The following is a 22,871-nucleotide window of genomic DNA, read 5'->3' on the forward strand; positions in this document are numbered from 1 at the left end:
GCATTTCTACAGCTCCTAATCTCGTCCATCTCTTTCAGTTCTACAGCTCCTAATCTCGTCCATCTCTTGCAGTTCTACAGCTTTTAATCTCTTCCATATCTTGCATTTCTACAGCTCTTAATCTCTTACGCCTCTTGCATTCTTACAGTTCTTAATCTCTTCCATCTCTTGCATTCCTACAGCTCTTAATCTCGTACATTTCCGGCATTCTTACAACTCTTAATCTCGTCCATCTCTTGCATTCCTACAACTCTTAATCTCGTCCATCTCTTGCATTCCTACGACTCTTAATTTCTTCTATCTCTTGCATTCCTACAGCTCCTAATCTCGTACATCTCTTGCATACCTACGGCTCTTAATCTCGTCAATCTCTTGCATTCCCACAACTCATAATCTCTTCCATCTCTTGCATTTCTACAGCTTTTAATCTCTTCCATATCTTGCATTTCTACAGCTCTTAATCTCTTACGCCTCTTGCATTCTTACAGTTCTTAATCTCTTGCATCTCCTGCATTTCTACAGCTCTTAATCTCTTACACCACTTGCATTCCTACAACTCTTAATCTCTTCCATCTCTTGCATTCCTACATCTCTCACAACTTAGGTTTTCGTTCATTTTCTTAGCCCACTTCTTGCACAAAAGTGAAACAAGTGATATATGTTGAATTACTTGTGATGAATTAGAAAGAAAGCCCTGTAGCAACAATTACCAGATATCTCTGTATTCGTTTCGTTATATACTCACGTTCTCCAGGACATCATAGCGTGATAAGCTCACATCATCGATAGCAATATTCTCCAAGTTTCCAGCCGTAAATTCGAAGATAATCTAAGGGAAAAAAAGCGAATTGGGATACTGTATTAGAGTTGATTACACAATTAGACATATCATAAATAATTAATCCTTTAATTTAGAGTACGTGACATTTTCAATAAGTGATACACGACACGTTTTGTCCATTTCATTAATCTGTTTTGTCTTTCACCAGATTACTGACTTCTTTTTTCCAAGTTAACTTTATTTGTGAGCGAAGCGAGCGACCAAAGACTCTGATAGTAATAGTGATAATGTAAATTTGTAATCAAAGTATACTAGGTAACAAAAAAAGTTACAAATAGACGGTTCCTCGAAGATGATATGACAATTTTCCGACTGTGCCATTGGTTATTTCAAAAGTGTACACCTAACCGGCACTCCTAAGCTGCAAGTCCAGTTTATAACCTAAGCGTCTCCCAATTCAGAATTACTCCCGTACTGCTATTACCTCCGCTTGAGGCCCAGATGAAAATTCTGAATTTGCCCGTTCATATTTTTTGTTATATTGAACTCCAGAACATTCATATCATATTTGTATGATATCGCACTTGTCTTGAAAATATTTCGCTAGTCGTTCCGACGTGAAATATGCTCATGAGCTCGTGGGATTTACCTTTATATCAAACCATTCAATATTATATAAATATTTGTGAACCGGCCCATTCAGATTTTCTCCAAGTGATGTTATATTTGATGGAGGCAGAAGGACAGGTGGGAGTAATTGTACGAGGGTAATGCAGAATTTGGAGGCGAATATAATGCTTCATTAAACACCGATATGTATTCAATATATTTTAGATATAAATAAGGGTATTTCGATCTTATGCCTCGTTTTATTCTCTAGTCAACAACCGTCTTGATGAGTTTCATGTAGTCTTGCTGTGATCTACTATGTGCTCCACTATGAGAATGCAACCTAAGGGTACGCACGTAGAAGACTGATGGGAATACTAATTCATTTTCGAGCGCGGTATAACATTAAAATAACATTAAAAACATGTTATATTGGACTTTTGTGCGAACACATGTATAACAAGATGTTTTATATACCTCACTTAAGAAATCCAGCCATCTGATTGGTCGAAATTGCATTCATAAACTTTAACTATTTCTGTAAAATTCCCAGTAATTATGGTTAAAACAGTTCTAAAATCCCAGTAACCATGGTTACCGGGAAAATAGTTCAGTCTCCATGGTTACCCCATAGGTTTACATGTTAAAAAATGGTTTGAGCGATCGAGGATACCGTACGTGTGCGAAGAATTGGTCGGTATTTTCATACAAGACAAGACAATTCCAAACAAGACAAAAATGGCTAAAGAAACTGTCCCAAGTTTTCAACTTATCAAATGCAAGACTCGCTGACAGCAAGAACAACAAAAAGGGTACGTGAAATTATCCATAAACATGTTAGTTTAGTTGCTGAAAATGGAGTACCAGCATAGACATAGACGAAAATAGATCTAGTTGTCATGGTGTCTGATCGCGCACCCGATGTTGTGTGCTATATTCTTCCCTTAAAGATTACACGCAATGCAGTCTCTATGCAGTCTACGTGCATTGCGCGACCATGCAAAAAAGTCAATTTTTTTTTTCCAATTCGAGATTCAAACCTTTATCTGTTGTGATCCTGAAGGTGATACTCAATTAGTGAGGTGTCATATGAAAGCGCAGGTTCTTCTCTCTATTCCCCACAGGGCCGGTCCACCCCAAAATTGTAAAAAAATATCTTGCTTAGACTAGAATCTAGATCTAGTCTACTCTCAAAGATACACTCATTAAAAACAACCGTGCAGATAAACTAGAGAAAGGCCAAGGTGGTGTCATTAGTTGCCTCTTTTGTTTTCGGCATATAAAAGTATTAATGACTGCTTTAATATTCGAGAAATAGTTGTTTTTATACGCTCTCGGGAAGGTTACAATTGGGCTATTGCCCTCGGCACGCCTCGGGGCAATAGCACAATTCTAACCTTTCCTTGAGCGTATAAAAACAACTATTTCTCTCAAAGCAGTCATTAATACTATAGAGTATCACATGATAGCTTTTCAATAACAACGGTCAAGGTAAATCTTTATCTCACACACCGGGCAAGTATCAGAATCACAGAAATGTAGAGCAGCAGAAGTGAGAGCAAGACGCCCTCACACACAGCCTGGCGGGAATCATCGGAATCGATGGATAGCACCGATAAACCCAACAACAACAACAACATCATCTGTATATTATTTACCTGAAATTTAAGAAGTTGTTCAATTCTGATTTCAGCAGCGCGCCAAACGTTCCCTCGTTCACCGCCAAGGAGCCATTGCGGATCACCTAACTCCTCTGAGGATTCATTCTTGACGTAGACCCTGATCTGACCCACACCATCCCCTCCATGCATGTGGTACCAGAATAGAAGACATGCTGGGTCTTCGCCTTCATTCACGGGAGCTAACATGGGTGATACAAGACGAGCAACCTGCCCTGCTGAATGTCTCGATGATGTACGACGCCATCCCCACCCAAAGCGGCTATACGCATCGACTGACAAGTATTGCCCTGTTAAAACAAAGGTAAACCGTGAACCCTATGGACACGAATGACAAATGATACAAAGAGGGGGCAACAACGAAAAGCTACCGTGTTTGAAAGAAAGAAAAAAGGGACACGTACAATCGTAATGTAAGCATTGTATTAAATAGAAATTTGAATATTCCTACATCCTGTCAATTAATCAATTCATTGTCAGATATGTGTTCAGCATTTTCTTGTTCCTCTCTTTAACGTTACACTTTTTACGTTTTCAAGGTAAAGCTTCCGCATCATAGTTGTTGGTCTGAAGATTCATTTGCGAGCTAAAGAAGCAAGCATTGCCAAGCAAAATAATGATTATTCATGTGTTTGCATTGCTACCGATCTTTGCAGTCAGCATTTGCCCCGAAAATTCCTTAATAATTGTCTAAATTGGTTGGTTGGTTATTTTACCTGACTGCTAAGAAAGCATAAATGCTTGTAAGTAAGCAACCAGACGGCCAACGGCTTTAGGTCCTTTCCGAGGGACCTGATAATGAAGACTAATGCCTTACCAAAGGGCCCTAGCGCATCGCCTTGGTTTCGAACCCGGGTCACCGGATTACGAGACCACTGCTCTACCGACTAAGCTATCGCGCCTCTACAATTTTATATTCTTGCAAAAGGGCCCATGATAGCCTCGCTATGCGATGAAGTTAAATAGGGCATGCAGTTTAAAGGATGGGTTCGAACGTGCCTTTTTTATTAGTTGAAAAGAAGGTAGTTTATTAAAAGGGCACACGTTTTACTGTATAATGGAAACACTTCTCGTATCAAAATGACCCATTTACATCAGAAGCAACTGATAGCATCGAAAAAGAGCACCATTGTTTTTATTAAAGGGACAGTGTTTGCTCTTATAAAACTTGGGGCATTGTGCACATGCCCCCGGTCCCACTGTCTTACACTGTGGTGAAACAATACGATACCAGTTATTACACAAAGCTTCTCCTATTTTGTCAAGAAAAGATTTGGCTCTCTATACAGAGATGACTGTAAAAGTGCATATTTTGTAAAATGGAAATATAGGGAAAAGTGGCAGAAAACAAGTTGACCTTTTCGCATTTGAGAAAGGGGCACTTAATAGATTTGAAGAAACTCACTTTTCGGAAGAAAAAGGGCACTCGGATAATAGGGGACACTTTTCAACTAAAAAGGGGCACTTGTTAGCTTTGTATAGGGGCAAAAGAAGGGAAAGTGTACTCAATAGAAAAAGGGGCAGTTTTCATATTTGAATAAGGACATTTACCAGTAATAAAACGAGACATACTTTTGGTGTACTTGACAAAGTGCTCCCCTACCCGAGCACCGCCTCCGACACTGACGCCCCATTCGTACAAAGATTACGTAATGAATGGCATGCAAAAGACAACCCATCCTCATATCAAAATGAAAATTCAATGTTGAGGACGAAAATCTATTTCCGCATTTTACTTTGACTTGACCCAATTCTAGGTGGACTGCACATTCTATGATATAATTAAAAAATAATTATTGGGGATTTTTTTCCCCTTCGTTTTTACTAGCAATTGCCTTCTTCGTAGCGCTATAGGATTTGTTGGGTTTCAGCTATTTCTAGTTCAGAAATGTATTTTAGCCCATAATTGTAATGTGTTTTTTAAAAAGCATGAAATGTAAGACAGTATTGAAAATGGTGGAGTAGAGTAAGGTTTGGTGTTACCTGTGCCATTGCTAAATGTGTGATCTCTATTCATAGCAAATGGATTTGGATTTTCAGCAGCATGGTATTTGACTAGATTGAACTGGTCGGTTCCATCTTGAGAAAATACACAAAGGCCTGCAGCCTCAAAAGTACAGTTGAACTCTTCAATAGGTGCTGGTTCTGAAAAAAAATATAACATTAAAAGAAATATTTGGTCAAAGCTATTCAGCTATTTCTCACTATATTTTGAACATAAGGGCATGTAAAGAGCAATACTTTCAGGGGACATTTGTACTTGTCCAAGCTTACATATTATTAAAAGAATTAGAAAGCTCAATTTTTTATTTAATCTAGAAAATAATACAAACGCCCATTATTGATCATTTATAACATATTTAAACAATTAAAAAAAATTGTCATGCTACTCTGTTTTACGGTCTGTATTTGTTTTATCTCATTGCAGTGTTAGAATTATATAGAAGAGTTTTTATTCTGACCTGGAATGACGTCATCATTCACAGTGACGTCATCAATAGCGATATCACTAGCTGCAGATGCTCCACATGTTGCTTCGAAAACGATCTGTCGGTTATGAAACAATTTCGAAGACGCTAGAACTTAATTCACATGAATACATCCCTTCTTTCACCAAACCCTTTTTTTATTTTTGTTTCATAATGTTGCTAAGAGCATGTGATTCATGAGGGACTTTAGTCAATATATATTTAGAAAATGAGGGAAATTGATATTAATTATGTATCGTCTCCTGAGTGCCAGAAAGACGCTTATTAAGTTGTTGTTTGTTTTCATGATTCCATTCCAAGCAGGATTATACACTTCGTTATCATTGCGTTTAGAACTTAGAATTTAAATAATTCAAGCAAAATCATTCAGTCAAATCGAAAGATTAAAACTAGCTTCTTCTTTTTAGTGTCGAGTATACCTATTCCTAAAACAAAACAGAAACGGACCATAAAGCTAAAGGGTAATTTGTGGCAATAATGCATTTCACTATATTGTTTCACATTATTTAAAAAAATTAGGGTGAGAGGGGGACCCCCCCCCCCTCCACTCTCACATCCAACCCGTTTGTCTAGATAGACTACTAATGTAACATACTCCCACTTCCCTTCATTCTAAATTTCCATTGGGTAGCATGACGAATCTTATAAAGCCCCGCACTGATCACTTTTCTCATAGTATGTCTTTCAAAGCGAAACCACAACTTTTTCTTTCAAATGCGAAACCACAACCCAAACTTGCAATTAAGCAAATACGATAATCCAATGATTTGCGTCTACCACTCTACCCACACTGAAATGAACATGTTCAAACGATCAGGGGTTTCCCCCATTCAAAAGGGATACACTCGAATACTTTCACCTCTGGACTTTTCACTCTCGCTCCTTTTTCATAACTCTGAAGGTATTAAGTTAAAATGATAGCATTACAACCAAAAGAAAAATCAAGCGACGTACATGAAAATCTGTTGATGGTCTAGGAATCGTCACATTTTTCTTCACCCATTCGGTGCCGAGTACACCAGGGACTTCTAGTATTTGTTGCATTGTAGTGGTGGTGTTCGTAGTCGCTGTGGATGTATCCGTGGTTGCATTCATAAGAAAACAACGAAGGTTCCCCATCTCCTGGCCATTCTTATGAACCCAGAAGGTGACCTTCACACCGTTGGTCCCCTCATCATCATCATCACCACTGCTACCATTGAAGCGAGGAGATATGAGGCGGGCAGTTGAACCAAACGTTGCACCCGTTGCTTCCAGGTACATATAATGTCCGAAACCTGCGGTATCAGTAGTATAAGGAGAAATTAACAAGTCTCTTCTGATTTGCTTTATTTTTTTCAGCACCTAAAACTAAAAACTGAACAAAAGATCAATAATATTAGGGACCTCATAGTGGTAAAGACTTTCTCATGCTATCCACTATATCTTAGTTGCAGAGCAAAAATATTATTTATACAAATATTAAAAAGTAACAAGACGGAGTTACGCAAGTAAGAATTGGAGCACCAGGAACGCAATCAAGTACATGTAACTCGGGTATCAATCCTCCGATCCACTCCAGCCGCCAATAAAGACAACAATTAAATTGCGTATAGTATTTAGTACCCTAACCCTAACCCTAACCACAGGATTGTTTAATAGCAATTATAACATTTAGAAAGTAAGGAAGAAGTACATAAGCAAAAAGGACTACAGGATAATACACAATGTATTTATAATTACATCATGTACTGTATGCTTTCAAAAACAGGAGTGTAACCCTCCCCCTGTGAACTCTTTGTAAATGTAACGGACATGACAGAGAAAGGACAAGGGACATTTTGCACTTCTGAATAGTTTGTAATTATTTAAGGTTCAATGAGTCTTAAAGGGAGTACTAGATTGTTATAATCCGATTATAAATATAAATACCTGTTGTAAAACTTTAAGATTACACTTATCGTTGTCAGAGCTAAAGAAAGACAAGTAGCGTAGCAGACATGACGCATTTGTCCAATCTTTAAAGGTAAAGACCAGTTTTGGAAACGCCCCCCTCTCAAAAAATGAAATGTAAGCTCATGTTACCAATAATGTGAAATAATATGTTTTGACTAATACGTGATGATAAAAATGTTGCCGGTAAACGGCCCACTTATTAAAATATATTTGGTGATCCAGCCTGGATGGATATCGCGAATGCACTTCAACATTGAACATTTGGGCATATATTCTGTTTTTTGCGAATTTTGGTTGAAATATTGCAATCTTAACCTCTGAAGGCAATATTTAAACAATATTGAATGGATATTTTGCACCCAAAACCCTTGAACCGCAATTTTACCACAACCGGTCTTTATCTTTAAAGACCTCTACATCAGTTCTTTGCGTTAAAATTAGCTTTGGTTTCATTTATCACAATCAGAGGCGGCCCTCTTGGGGGGGGGGCAGGGGGGGGGGCACAGTGCCCTCCCACTTTTTCAAGTAACCAAAAAGTGCCCCTTTTTACATAGGAAAAATGCCCCTTTAAACTTTTAAGAAGTGCCCCTTTTTACATAGGAATAGTGCCCCTTTTACTTTGACAAGTGCCCCTATTAATTTGTAAAAGTGCCCCTCCCCCTTTTCAACTTTGATAAGTGCCCCTTTTATTTGGACACATGCCCCTTTTCCTTCGAAAAGTTCCCATTTTTCCTTTGGAATAAGTGTCCATTTTCCATTCTCATAAGTGCCCTTTTTAATCTCTAGTAAGTGTCCCTAGTTTGGTACAAGAAGTGCCTCTTTTCACTTTTGATAAGTGCCTCCTTCACCTCTGATAATTGTCCTATTTAAATCTGAGAGGTACGTGCCTCTTTTACTTTGACAAGTGCCCCTTTTCCTTTGTAAGAAGCGTCCCTTCCCCTTTTAATAACATCCCCATTTTTAACTCGGATAAGCGCACCATATATTTTCACATGTGCCCTTTTTCCTTTCTAATAAGTGCCCCCTTTTCTAATGATAAGTTCCCCATTAAAAAGAGCCCCTTCTCCTTCTCATAAGTGCCCTTTCTCTGGTAAATGACCCTACGAGAAGTTAATCCTTTTCACTTCAGATAGGTGCCCCCTTCACCTCCGATAAATGCCCCTTTAAAATCTGATCGGTGCCCATTTTCTATTAACTAATGCACGTTTTCCTTTATTACAAGTGCCCCTTTTTTATTCACATAAGTGTCCCTATAATCTGGTCATTGCCTCTTTTCAGATGCGAAAAGTGCCTCTTTTCACCTCTGATAATTTCCCTTTCAACAATATATAATAATATCTTATAAATGCCCCTATCAAAATCTGATGGGGGCCCCTTTTCCGTCGACAAATGCCCATTTCCTATTCTCATGACTGACTTTGTTCATCCCTGGTGAGTGCCTCTTTGTGAGGGTGTAAGAAGTGCCCCATTTTGACCTCTGATAATTACTCTTTGTACTTTGGCAGATGCTCCTTTTCTTTCCTGATAAGTGTCCCCTTTTCCTCTCATCGTTAAATGCGCCCTAGCTAATTTCAAGCGACTAAGAGCACTTTTCCCCAAAGCTCGCTCGCTACGCTCGCACGCATCTATAGATGATTTACTTATGTTAGTTATCAAAGGTCTTTTCAGTCTTCCGTTATGAGGATGTGCTTATATAACCCCATTAGGATTGGGGTTTTTCCTCTTTATAAGATAAAATTTTTCGCACTTCGACCTCACACATCTTAACATTTTTCCTCGCTCGCTTCGCTCGCTCGCAAACAATCTTTTTAGACAATCGAACCCAACCGCAAAGCACGATGCTTTATCTTGTATGATGTATAAAGTGAAACAAATATTGAAATCATCCCTTGTAATTGTAATCACAATGTAGGGGTATATACCAATGTCTAACAAATTGTATATTTTCGCTTTGAAATTTCCTTTTGAAGGTGCCCTTTTTTCCCAGAAAGAGCCCTTTTTTCTTGATGCCCCCCCCCCCACTAAGGAAGTAGCTCGGCCGCCCCTGATCACAATTTACTACCAACTTATGACTTGAAATAATGAGACCTAAATATATTTTGGAAAAAATAGCCGCTCAATTTTGGGATTCTTTTTTTTTCTCGAAAAATACAATTCTTTAATGCAGTTTCAGTCCTATTAATATTATATACCAAGCCAATTAAAGTGTGTTTTCAGCTCCAATGTTCAATTCTAATTTGTCATGGTAACACAAATATTTATGGGGTTATAGAACAAAATAGTATTTTGCGCAAGTGAACAATTTCCGTGGAATTGCCCATACATTGGGAACTGACTTCAATTCTCCTGATTAGCAGTCTGTCTCTTGTGTACTATGACATACTACATTTTACTATCGTCTTTCACACTATCCATTACGGGCACACACAACAAACTCTGAGCCCCGACCCCCCCCCCCCCCCCCCCCCCCCTCCCCCCCCTCCTCTATCACTCTCTCTCTCTCTCTCTCTCTCTCTCTCTCTCCCTCTTTCTTCGGGACACCAATAAACAAAGGAGGACAGTGGTAATTCATCCCCACAGATCTACGACTACCACGGTGTGCGTTTCCAAGACTATACTCCCTTTCACGAGAGGAGGTAGGGAGTGTTTGTCTGGTTTTCGAATGACATGATGGAGTGGAATTGTTTTAGCAGATCGATTTAGTGGGTGTGTACCTGAGGTATGGTCGCCACGAGGTCCGGTTCCTTCAGTTGGAGTCAAACCACTATGATGAAGAAACTCCAGATCATCTCTTGTATCTTGGGTGAAACCGCACAACGCAGGTTCATCGAAATCGCATTGGAAATTCCCTGTGATAGAACATACGAGACAACCATTTAAAGGGGATATCTATAAATATATTTCCCTTATATGGAATCGGGAGTGTCGTGGGAGAGTGGTTCATTCACTTGACTCTTAGTCCAAGGATTAAGGGATCGAATATCAGGCCGTAGGCTTCCCTTGATAAAAACGAAATCATTATTATTATTATTTGTATTATTAATAATAATAATAATAACAATAACATTAATAATAATAAAAACGTTACTTATAAAGCGCTTACCACCGAAGCCTCTAAACGCTAATAACATTATTATCACTTATATCATTATTATTATTTTCATAATTATTATTATTACATCTGGGAGGGGGCAACCATCATTCCATATTAGAATACGACACATATGATTGATATAGATTATTTTAGTTATTATGCTTGATGGATGAACTTGAATTATGTTATGTTATTTTACCGTTACTTCTTAAATCTATTTATATGTAACACCAGTGGATGTGGAGAACCTCATGACAGGATGGAAATTCTTTTAGGTAATCCTCAGGCGTCCACTGGTGGCTTTTTCACTGTCTTGCAACTCTTAATGTTATATGCTCTGTGTTGTCATTTCTATTTTGTTTATACATGTACCTGGAAATCAAATAAATTTCAAATTTCAAATTTCAAATAGATCTATATTCAAATAAAGCAAACGAACACAGTTTCGTCAGTGGGCTCAGTTCAGTTCAGTTCATTTTATTCAAAACCACACAAAGCATGATATAATCTGTTACATAAGAAAGATGCTATAGTAATAGTATATCATTCAACATTATTATTCTAACTTGATTACATCATAAACTGAATGGTTTTTAGGACCCTTTAGAAGCTAGGCTTATGAGCGGGGCGGGCCCTATAGTCAACAAAATACATACATTTACGGTAAAAAGAATGTTACGTATGATTTAATGATTATACAATGGATGGAAATACTAAGCTGATTTATTATGGTTCTAGGAAAATTACCCCCGGGAAACTACCACCCAAGGACAATTACCCCCCGCCCCCCCCCCCCCCCCCCCCCCCCCACCCTGAAAAAAAAATATTTGTGTTACCACGACAAAATCTTGAGCGCTAGGGGGGGGGGGTGCGATTTTTTCAAATTTTCGAGGGCCCCACTAAAAAAAATAGTGCTCAATCACTATCTCCACCCCCCCCCCCCCCCGCATACAGTACTTTAAATCGTGTCTAGTGTGTTGATTACAAAGTAATTTTTTACCAGTTTAAAAATGTCTTCTCCTTTTTTATTCTTAAATGTTCCCATACGTGGGGACATAGTACTTGGCGAGTGCCAGAGTCATGAAAAAAATATAGTCTGTGAAGACTGTGGGATTTGGGAGAAACTTTTCATTTCTTAGGAAGGTACCGTGACTAACAAAAAGTTGAAATAACGCTGCTCCAGAGACATGTATTTCTATGCATTTTGAGAAGCGATATAGACAATTACCTAAAACTTACATCCTTCGTGGAAATCAGCAAACGCACTGGCGTTGCAAAAAAAATGTAATTAAAGGGAAATGTGAAGTGATGAGGAAGACAACGTGCTATTAGTATTTGAATGAATATGGGTTCATGCAGGGGATCTTATGGGCTCGTAGCCATCTCTCAATTTGTCAGATCGTCTTTTGCTATTGAATCATGATTGTCCAGGGGGTAATCGTCCTCGGAGGTAATTGTTCTCGGGGGGTAATTGTCCTCGGGGGTGATTGTCCTAGGGGGTTAATTATCCACGGGGAATTTCCCTCGGGGTAGTTGTCCTCGGGGGTTATTGTGCTCGGGGGTTATTGTCCTCGGGGGGTAATTCTCCGGGGGTAATTTTCCGGGGGGTATTGTCCTTTGGGGGTAGTTTTCCGGGGTCGATTTTACGGGGGGGGGGGTGATTGCCCAGGGGTAATTGTCCTGATACGCGGCTATACATTGTATTACATTCCGTGGCAAGCTCTAATATTTACTTCGATCGATGTAACGAAAGCGATGTCAAGATATCACTGATATAAAAACATATTTAGCAGCTTTCTGCTTCATCAGGGGGAGCGGCGTATTTAAGGAGACAGGGGGAATGTGCTCCGGGTCGGCACTTGAAGGGACGACAAAAAAAAAACCCTGCAAAAGATTATCGTTGCATGCTCCTCATTGAGAGTGATACTGCAGTATAATATAATGACATCTGGGATGGTACAGTATATGTGAAAGAAAACTGTTTCTGTTTCTTTGCTAAATTATTTCACTACATTTCTCATAAGAGTTGAGCCCCACTTGAAGAATACTAAAAAGAAGAAATAAATAGAAAGCCGCTGCAGTCACAGGCGTATACAGAGTTGGAGGGGATTGGGGGCAGCCTCCCCCAAAGATTGGTAAAGTTCCAATTTTCAAGCAACCATGAACCATCAGCTCATATTCCAGCAGTGTACAGTGAAGTAGACCAGTTCAGGCGGGGGCTTGGGGCGCTCGCAGTTTCAATGCTTGCCGCCCCCACCCCAGCCCCCCCCCCCCCCCCCCCCCCATCCGGGCGCCGAAATACCTCGATATGCCACCATCAGAGGCATGTCAATAGCCAAATAAAGACGAACAAATGCGTAGAAACATAAAGGACGGGGTTTTTACCTTTGATTTCTTAGGGTGGATATCATAAAATAGAGTGTTATTATTTGTTGCTTTACTTAAAATAAAATAATATTTTAAAAGAATTGTATAATTTTCTTTTACAACAATGATTGGCTGATTTGTACAGTTCATTTTGCACGTCAACATAATAAAATTGTAATGACTTGAAGAAGCATACGGAAATCATCATTACTTACATAAACTTTTGGAATACTTTATGTTCCTTCTTGTACTTCAATGATATTTTCATGAATAATGGTACCATCTTTTAAATTAAATATTGATCAACAATGTCACACTGTCTGGTAATTATTCAACACGCAATTAGGAGATAAAGTCGATGCAGTGCAAATGTTGATCGTGTAATTAATACAGAAGCGGTTAGTTTACACATATTTATTTCAAATGATTTAAAATGATTTATTTCTCATGCAAAACACAATACAAGAATAATTATATCACAACAAATATGCAATGAAACGACAAATATAATGGAAAAAGCACGAGAAAAGAGGAACTAACTTGAAGCAGAGCTTGTTGGCGTGTTAGTTCCTCAGATGCTGTTTTACGATAAAACATGAACAAAGTATGCTTAGAAATCAATAAATAGACAAATATGTAGCTAAGAAATTGTAAATTTGGGGGGGGTGAATAAAAAAAATTAAGAGGGGAAAAATAAAGAAAAATAGTTAAAGACAAAAGAAAGAAAGAAAGATACAAAAAAGGGAAAATGAATGATTGCAAAAGCTCTAGAAAAGGGAAATTAGATCCGTAGAATGAGGGAGAAAGAGATTGAGTCGAGAGTCAAACAAACCGAGATTCGATCATGTATATGTGTTTATAAGTTTAATCATATGTTATTTATTCTGCTATCGTTGTAATATTCTGAAAATGCAAGGTTTAGAATCTCCTCTGTTCTATATATATATCGTTGCAAAATTCACTTTCTTTGTGTCTTTTACTATTTTTGGCTGTAAATTTCTACATCAGTTTCCTTCCAACAAAATGTGAAGTCTATCGACAAGAGACCTCGCTTATACTACCAGTGAGCCTATAACAATTAACCCTTATCATCGGAAATTTAAAATTCTGAGGACTTTGGGGAGGGGGCGTGTTGGAATTACCCTCCCTCCTCCAAATTAAAAATGGTGTAACTGACCACAACATCCCCCCCCCCAAAAAAAAGGTAATAATAATAATAATAACAATAATTAAAAGAAAAATGGCAGGTCTGATTATAAGAATCACATTCGAGGAAAGAAAATAATTTTCCCAAAATCAAACGGAACTCGCACTAGAAGTAAAAACGTGATGAAATGTAAATAATGGAGTCACGATATAATAACATCCTCAACATATTTAGAAGAGAGTCTAGGAGTTGTTTTGCTTTTGGACACTATTATGAAGTAACCTTGTGGCGGGGTTGATCTAACTCTAAGCAAATGTGAGCTATATACTGCGTAACATCGATGTTAAACGTTTACCTCTGATCGAGATCTTTACCATGTTTACGCAGAACATAGTCTCATTTTTTTTCTTCAGAATAAATGACAAAATAATATCATCTAGCAGTGAGATGATAATTTTGACGAATGCTTTTACTAACTATAGGTCCATGCATGAACCCTAGGTATTCTTTAGTACATTGCGCATACGTACGTGCCCTCTAACCCGGCCTAACCACTTACCTCGAGCTAAACCAGAACCCAATAGTACCCTAATCAAAAACATATACATGCGACCACAAAAAGTGATCACCGCGTTCATCGTTTGGTTTCGGCACGGGTTGCTGTCACTAATAATTGTGATCATATACTTCCATAACAATACCATGCATGTAGTCATCGGGTCATCATTCAAATCAAATGATTTTAATTCTCATGCAAATCATAATACAAGAATAATTTTTTCACAACAAAAAAAAATGCAATGAAACGACAAATATAATGGCAAAAGCACGAGAAAAGAGGAACTAACTTGAAGCAGAGCTTAGAGGCCGCCTAATACTACCGCTCACGATGGTGCGGTATCCTGCGTTCTAAATTACCTCTCTAATTTATTGAAAAATATTTACTATATATTTCTCATCTTCTCTGTATGCTTCCTGGAGTTAGTTTATCGTATGATATAATTGTACACGATTTTCTATTCAATTACTTTTGTAAACATTTTATTCATTGTATTTGTTATTGTTCGAATTTGAATTATTATCTTTTTGAACGCAGAAATAAAATCAATCAAACAAAACAAACAAGTTGACCAGAGGCGTTTAAAGGTTACACATATGGTCCATGGTTACTTCAATACAATGTACATCTATACTAGGTATCATTCTTATAACCAGAACTCTCAATCATAATTCAACTATATGGTAATGATTAATTTAACTTGGTAAAAATTAGTCAAACGATAAAGTACTGAAATAATAAGCTCACCTGAGCAGATAGGGCTCCAGTTAATAGAGAGAAAAATGATAAGAAAAACATGACTTCCATCTCTGAATATCCCTCGGAATGTAAGGATGGCCATATTTCACTGTATGTAGGTCTTCCACCTGTGGAATTATTGTGCACACTGAACTGAGCTGAGGAGATGAAGTGGTGAAAGAGAACGGTCCACGTCGTTGATCCCCTGAGTGCATACCATGCTCTACCCGGCTCCACCCCCTTCCTCGTAGCCTACTCTAGCAGACCCAGCAGGAAACTTGAACCCCATTACATTACTCTCAGATCGAAGGGTCTTCACATTTATGAACTTCCTTAATTCCTTAAAATGTCCCCAAAAGGGATTCCCTGGTCGATTACCAGCCTCCTGGACAGAACCTGGGGTTTGAGTTTATATCAAAAAAGTTAAAAGTTAAATATTTGAGGAATATTGAATAATAACCCGCTTGTTTTGGGGAAAAAGCATGAGCTAGATTTAAAATATCGTAGTACAAAATAATATTATTAGTGCTGTAAACATATTCCCAACAGTCGATTGTTTTCTGAAAATTCCTCATGAACGCAATTATTCTGATCGATGGTAAAGAATAATTTGTAATCGTCAAAATTTCAATAAAAATTCACATGATGCTGAGTGTAAATCAGAAAAAAATTGAAAATCACTGATTTTCTTATATTGGATTTAAGGAGATATGAGGCCATTGCGCCCTTTTCGGTGGGACTATTTCAGACTGAAAAATGTCATTAAAAAAAAATTGGTCTAGAGTGTACTAATTGAAGATGATCTAGAAAAAGGATATCATGTTAAGTCATATTATGTACTGCGGCTACATCGCCCTGCTACTACTTTACCGCCTTCCGGGACCACCCTCACCACCACATCTATATTATTCTACCAGGGATATGTGAGTTTAATATCCCTGATTCTACCACGTTTACTATAATTACTAACACTACTCAGGGAGGTGAGACATACCCTGCACTACTGCTAATAACAACAACAACAATAATAACAGTAATGTAACCCTCTTATTTTTAATTAGGGCTAGGCACTACTATTTTGGGGGGAAAGTGGACTCGATCTATATCCTATGTTCTTTGTCAAGACATTGATCTACATTTGCCACACTCCACCCAGGTGAAGTAAATGGGTACCGGTAGGAATGTTTTCCTTTTATTACGCAGCGCGCGTAACAGTTGCACTGCGCTGAAAGCCAGGGTAATTATGCTGCATTGATATTGAAGAGCGCTTAGAGACTTCTGTTCTGATAAATATAGTGTAAGGCGCTATATAGGCAAATATAATTATTAAAGCTGGTAACTCATTCTAAACTTGACATGGCATGATTGGGCCAGAGCTGAGAAAGAGATCGGTCTCCAGAAGATGACATTGTTCTCTGAGCATCAAATAGGGTCTTCTTTAGATAAACTTAGACTACGATTTCAAGGACAAAAAAATTAGTTATTACTTTCCAAGTAATGAGCTAGAATTGTATACTTGGGACGCTCACTGACATGTAGCCCAGTGGTGGGAGGACTCCCTGATCTAACCATGGAGATAAGTCTCCATCATCTAACCAAATAGATACCAGCTAACCAGGCGGGCCGCGTATTGTTTTATTTACAGGCGAAGAAAATGAATTTCACGATTAATTCTAATGAAACTGCTCGCGAAGGGCTTAGACTGTACTTCAAAACTTTATGTATCTTCTCAGGAATCTTGGGTTGTGTTCAAATGTTAAAATATCGTTACATAGGGCCTTTCAGTCTTCGGACTCGATGAGCGAGAAATAGGTCGGTTTTATGAGCTGAATCAAATTAAGCTAAATCAAATTAAAGGTACATCGAAGTACTACATTCCGTTTGATAGATCATGCTGCCGTCTCTGTTCATGTAAGACAATCCTTTGTGTTTGTCTTCCAAACGCGTCCATTGTATCTGGTAGACTGGCCGAAGGGAAACATCAAAACGAAAATAACATTGGAATATACCCGTATGTTGTCATGTTAGTGATTACATTCTTAGGGATTATTTCAATATGTGTTTTTTTTTTTAATGCTAATAGTAGCTGTAACTTGAGGTCAATACCATGTTACCCTGAGGTCACCTCCTGCTGAGAAATGTTGCATTCATACACACACGGGGGGGGGGGAGGGAGAGAGAGAGAGAGTCAGAAAGAGAGTGAGTGAGATCGAGGGAGAGAGGGTGTGGAGAGAGAAAGAGAGTGAGTGAGAGGGAGAGAGAGAGAGAGAGAGAGAGAATCGAAAGGGGTGGGGTTCTTGTACGTATTCAAATATTCCCGTTCTAAAGCTTGTGAGCAATAAGCAAAATGTACTTCACTCTATACCCTAAAAGAATATAAGCAACATATAAGATACATATCAGGGACATATTGTGCGAGAATGGGAAAGCGTGTCTTTTTTGTTGTTGTAGGGGTGAGAAGACATGAGCCCCTGAACGCTGGCGTACTGATGGGGGGTGTATTTCTTATTCGATACCAGTGATTTACAAATGTTGCTGTTATGACATGATTTCCCGGTATTTTTTCTCCATTTTTTTGTAAGTCATACCTTTTCATGCGTTTGTTGGATAATAAGAAATTCCCAAATTACAGTCGGGCGAAAAAGACGCTTATTAAGAAGCCTTTATGTCATGGTCCACAAAGTGGCTGGGCTCGAGCCCCCCCCCCCCCCCCCCCCCCTCTTACTTTTTGAAAAAGTATGTTAAAGAGAAAACGAAAGAAAGACGGAGAGGAAAATAAGTGACCTGCCAATGTCACAAAAAAGGCATTAAAAAATGCTCATCTGACCGTAATTAAATGCCTAAACCCCACAGCCCTAAGGCGGTCCCCTGGATGCTCATCTGACCGTAATTAAATACCTAAAACCCCTGAAATTCAGGGGGCTCTGCCCCTGGATGCTCATCTGACCGTAATCAAATACCTAAAAAAAACGAGCTTCCGAGGGTTATGCCCCCTGGACCCCACCAAGGGCCTTAAAGAGGGCCCTGGATGCTCATCTAACCGTACGTCACTGCCCCTGGAAGGTGAGCCGACTGAGCCCCCTGGAATGTTTGCCCCCCCCCCCCCCCCCAATCCCAAACTGCTTCCGGCGCGCCTGTATGTGATGATACAAATTTTGCCGGAAAACAGCCTACTAGTTGATTTATTTGGTAAATTATTATATCTATTCCAGTCCGGATAGATATAATAATTTATCGCGTAGTCCCATATACATCTTTCTGTGTACAGTGCTTGTTACTTTACCAAGACTGGGCCAAATTTCTTATCATTTTGATGATTCTAGAACCTTGCAGTACACACCAATACTTATGTGCTAGATGATCTACCTTTTCTGATCGATTTTACAATGCAATCGCATGACCAAAACTGGTCTTTACCTATAACCATTTTGTTCGTAGTTGTTTTCGTTTAGATACTTTTCTGAAATAATCATTTACCTTGACCGAAACTGTCGTTTAGCAGGCGAAATCTATATAGCACTCTTACAAAATAGTGTTTACACACAGGCATTATATTACATTCAAAGATAAACAGATGAAATTTAAACCAACATGAAGAGGTGTGGCATAATTGTATTTCGAATTCGAGCTATGTTTTACTTATTTCAAGTTTAATTGACTTTTCCAGTAGTCTGCGTAACCAGTCTAGTTCAGTATACCGATATGTAGGAATTATAAATTTAAATTTGATTTTTGTTTCCCTTCTCCATCTCCTCTCTCTTCATTTCTCCCTGCCCTGGCCCTCCTCTTTCTCTCTCTCTCTCTCTCTCTCTGTCGCTCTCTTTCCCTATGTCGCTCTTTCTCTCTCCCTATATGTGTGTCTCCCCTCCCCTACTAATTCATCTCTTTCTATTTATTTGGGCCTATTGTGCACACATTCACAAAATACCCCACTTTTCAAATATCGTTAAAATAATGACCCTGTTATCATTGGATTTCCTGCTCTATGTATATCAAAAAAAGAAACTTCAAAGAAGGATAAATCCATCAATAAAGACATCATACCCCATTTTTCAAATCCAAACTTACAACTTTGTTTTCTAATCCGGGAACTTTATATAGGTTAATGTAAGGAATATTTTTTCTCGCCCAATTCGTGAGAAAATATTTAGCGCCGAATCAGCCAGCCGGTAAATAATTACTTGAGGATGGGGGGAGGGGGGGGTCATAAATAAAACACAGATAAAATGTGTCTTCAAAATTCTAAAAACACCCCCACTTTTGCAAAGGGGGTGTTTGAACAGCTAAACATCCCCTGTTTGCCAAGGGCACCCAAAAACCCCCTCCCCCAAATACGTCATTGCACTGGACGTTACATATGGAAACAATAAATTGCCACAAGATATTCGTTATATTTCAAGTGCAAATTGCTTTCAAAATGCCATCAAAACTCATTTGTTCAAAGCGGCTTTCCAGTAGCCTGGATTTACTTTCACGCTGTTTTTGTTCCATTTGTGTGTATCTTCGTGTAATTGTATTTTTTCTTCTCCATTGCGCCTCGAACACATTAGTCATGTGTAGTTGGCGCATTACAAATAATCTATATTATTATTATTAATTTGCCCCTCTATACCTAAATAATAGAGAAATAGGATCCGGGGGTGTTTCATAAAGCAAAGTTACGCATGACTTTACGAACGGCTTGTATATGAAGTACCAGATAGGATGCCAAAAGTTTTTTTTCTGATTTTTCCAATAACCTCAATTAAATTATGGCAAAAAACACTTTGCATTAAAAATGGTTTTTTATAATAAGAATGTTAATCTACATCTGCACAGTTCAAATTTAGTTGATGCAGTTAATAATGATTGAGCATCCCATTTGGCTTTTCATATACAAATCGTTCGTAAAGTCATGCGTAACTTTACGAACAGCTTTATGAAACACCCCCCGGTAGGATCGATGACAAAAGCCTTTGTGATAGGGCATTATGCCCTCACAGAGTGCACGGTCGCCGAGGATGGTAGGGATATTCCACAGGGAGTGGAGATGATGCACACTGTGAGTGAATGAATCCGATGACCGGGTTTACAAAATGATATCTGTGAAGCCGCTTATGGCATTAATATATTTGTCGGTAATTGGTGGCTCGTTTTGTCGATAATCGGTGGCCTTGACACCCCTCCCCCTCCCCCAGTGAAAAAGGTCTAGTGACGCCCCTGATAACAACACAGTTTATACACTCGAGATAATTTTTTGCAATATACAGTAGAAGTACCGGACCACCGTCTTTGTGCATTGTGCAGCAACGAAGCATATACAACGTCTGACAACGTGACAGATCACTTTTCTCTAACTTCTAACCAATCAGAAGGCCTCGATCGTTTTTTTCCAGGAAGTGCCGCTGGACATTAATGCGCCAAATGTGCTTCTCAAATAGGCCTGTTTACTAATGTATTCACGGACCTTTAAATTTGCACACGGTTGTAAGCTCTGGCAAACAAACCGAGCGCAGTGTCTGCTACGGCCCTGCTACACACACTTTGTATACGGCGATGTGGGGAATGCGAGGAAAAAAAGGCTGATCATCGTCCTAATAAACTTCGTTTAAAACTGTTTGTTTTCCAACCTTAGGGTATATAATTAAAATAAATATAGTTTTTCTCAGTTGTACATGACAAATCTTCGATTTATTTTCCGAAATCCGACGAAATATCGCAAAAATGGGAGGTAAGCATTGCTGTTACGGCACGTGTAACAGCGATTCACGGTACGCAGACAGACCCCATATGAATGGTGTGTTTTTCATCCCGTTCCCCAAACCAAAGACGAACCTGGAGAAGTGTAAAATATGGATTAAGAATTGTGGAAGAAAGGACTTTGGAATCGACATATTATATGCTTTGAGTTTCTTTCTGTCGTAGTCAGTTCTATTTACTATCAGGTAGTTGAAAATGTCGTATAATCCGAAATCTGGTATACTTTCAAAGTTCTCGGTGTAGCCGGTGATTTTCATTGGGTCGTCGAACGAGCACCCCGCACGCTCCAACTTCTCCCGCAGCGACCGTGCGGAGTCGAAGCTCGCAAGGTCCGGGTCTTGGGGCAAAGCGATATCGGCCACAGCAGTCGCAAGTTGAACTAGTTTCTGTTTGTTGTACCCTGATGTCGTAACTCCTCTCTTTCTTAAATAATCGGTGAGCTCCTTCACTGTCCACTGCGAAAACGGCTTGCTGGAACTACAACTCGATGTCGAAGGCGATGCCATTGTAGAAATTAGGGTGAAAAAACGTCGCGGTCGCTAGCAATGGCTTTGTATGTGTATAGCGTAGCGGGCATGGAAAAACATGTGGCGACCGTGCCGCACCACGCAAAGCTTGCCCTACGTAGTAACAATCGCTAGGGTGCGAGGGATTATGACGTCACTCGCATATCATTAGTAAACAGGCCTATTGCAAAAGATCCCTTGGAGGGGGTAGGAGAAAGCTATTTTACGTCATAATTATTACTCCAGGAAGTGCCTAAAATGCGTCTAACGTGGTTCTTAAATTGCAAATGCTTCCTGGTGAGACACAGCCTCCGCTCCCTCGCCGCTAAAGCCTCGCTCTGTCGCTTCATCGTTTTACATACATTTCATCCCATGCCATTTTGTGCCTGGATCGCCACTGATGCTTATACCCCTTGAGCTTCGGGGGCTCCGCTCCCCCCCCCCCCCCCCCCCCCCCCCCCAAAAAAAAAAAAAGTTTTGCTCATTACGCCACTGCTAGCAAGTGCAAAGTGTAAAATATCTGGGAGTTTGTCTATAGACCAGTACATGACGTGGCAGGATCATGTGAAATACACTTCAAATAAAATTGCCTCTATAGGTTGGCCCTACTTCGTATAGAGTTAAGAAATATCTCACAATATTGATAGTGCCAAAGTACTTGCCAATTCCTTTATCCTTCCTTACTATGACTGGTGTAGTGTCTCATAAAGTACTTGCAAAAACAGAACAAAAGATATCTTGATTAAGCAACACAAGCAGATGGCTACATTGTCCTTAAAATAAACACATCGATTTCCACCTCCGAAATGTTTAGTACCCTAAAATGGATTGATATGGAAAAAAGATGGGAGTTCAATAAAAAAATAAATTGATTTAATAAATTATGAATAATAGAGCCCCATCATATTTATATATTATGTTCACCCTGTCCGTCAATACTCATAGATACTCAACAAGGAATTCTGAAAATCAGTGTGGGCGTTATTATTCCAAGAATTAAAACAGAATGTGGAAAACGTGCCTTCTCAGTTAAATGGTGCTCTTCAGTGGAATAACCTACCCCACTCAATGCGAAATGCTCAGACCAAGAATACTTTTTGTTCTCTCTATCTTAAGCAGCGATGTTAAAGATAGATTTGCCTTTCTTTCTTTATTTCTTTCATGAATATTTACATAAATTCTCAATATAATCTGAACAGATCATTGATAATTCATTATTTCACTCTTA

General features: G+C 38.9%; 1 protein-coding gene across 1 annotated transcript; it reads right to left on the bottom strand.

Annotated features, from left to right (window-relative positions):
- Positions 1–733: 733 nt before the first annotated feature.
- On the bottom strand, positions 734–21,643 carry LOC115922258 (MAM and LDL-receptor class A domain-containing protein 2-like). The gene is made up of 7 exons (XM_030980807.1): positions 21,361–21,643; positions 10,208–10,342; positions 6,513–6,835; positions 5,532–5,616; positions 5,053–5,214; positions 3,049–3,359; positions 734–829 (listed from the first exon to the last, which is right to left on the bottom strand). Exons 1-7 carry the CDS (start codon positions 21,641–21,643, stop codon positions 734–736), a joined length of 1,395 nt encoding a protein of 464 aa, XP_030836667.1.
- Between the last annotated feature and the right edge of the window lie 1,228 nt (positions 21,644–22,871).

This window comes from Strongylocentrotus purpuratus, unplaced genomic scaffold (genome assembly GCF_000002235.5).
Source record: "Strongylocentrotus purpuratus isolate Spur 01 unplaced genomic scaffold, Spur_5.0 spur5_contig_820, whole genome shotgun sequence".
NCBI lineage: Eukaryota > Metazoa > Echinodermata > Echinoidea > Camarodonta > Strongylocentrotidae > Strongylocentrotus > Strongylocentrotus purpuratus.

What these genes read in the sequence shown, in the direction of transcription:
- LOC115922258 (XM_030980807.1), bottom strand. Translation starts at nt 21,643, where the DNA reads ATGGCATCGCCTTCGACATCGAGTTGTAGTTCCAGCAAGCCGTTTTCG. An exon ending in GACCATCAACAGATTTTCAT is followed by an intron (nt 5,617 to 6,512) that starts GTACGTCGCTTG and finishes CATAACCGACAG; the next exon opens with ATCGTTTTCGAAGCAACATG. An exon ending in CACATTTAGCAATGGCACAG is followed by an intron (nt 3,360 to 5,052) that starts GTAACACCAAAC and finishes TTGTTTTAACAG; the next exon opens with GGCAATACTTGTCAGTCGAT.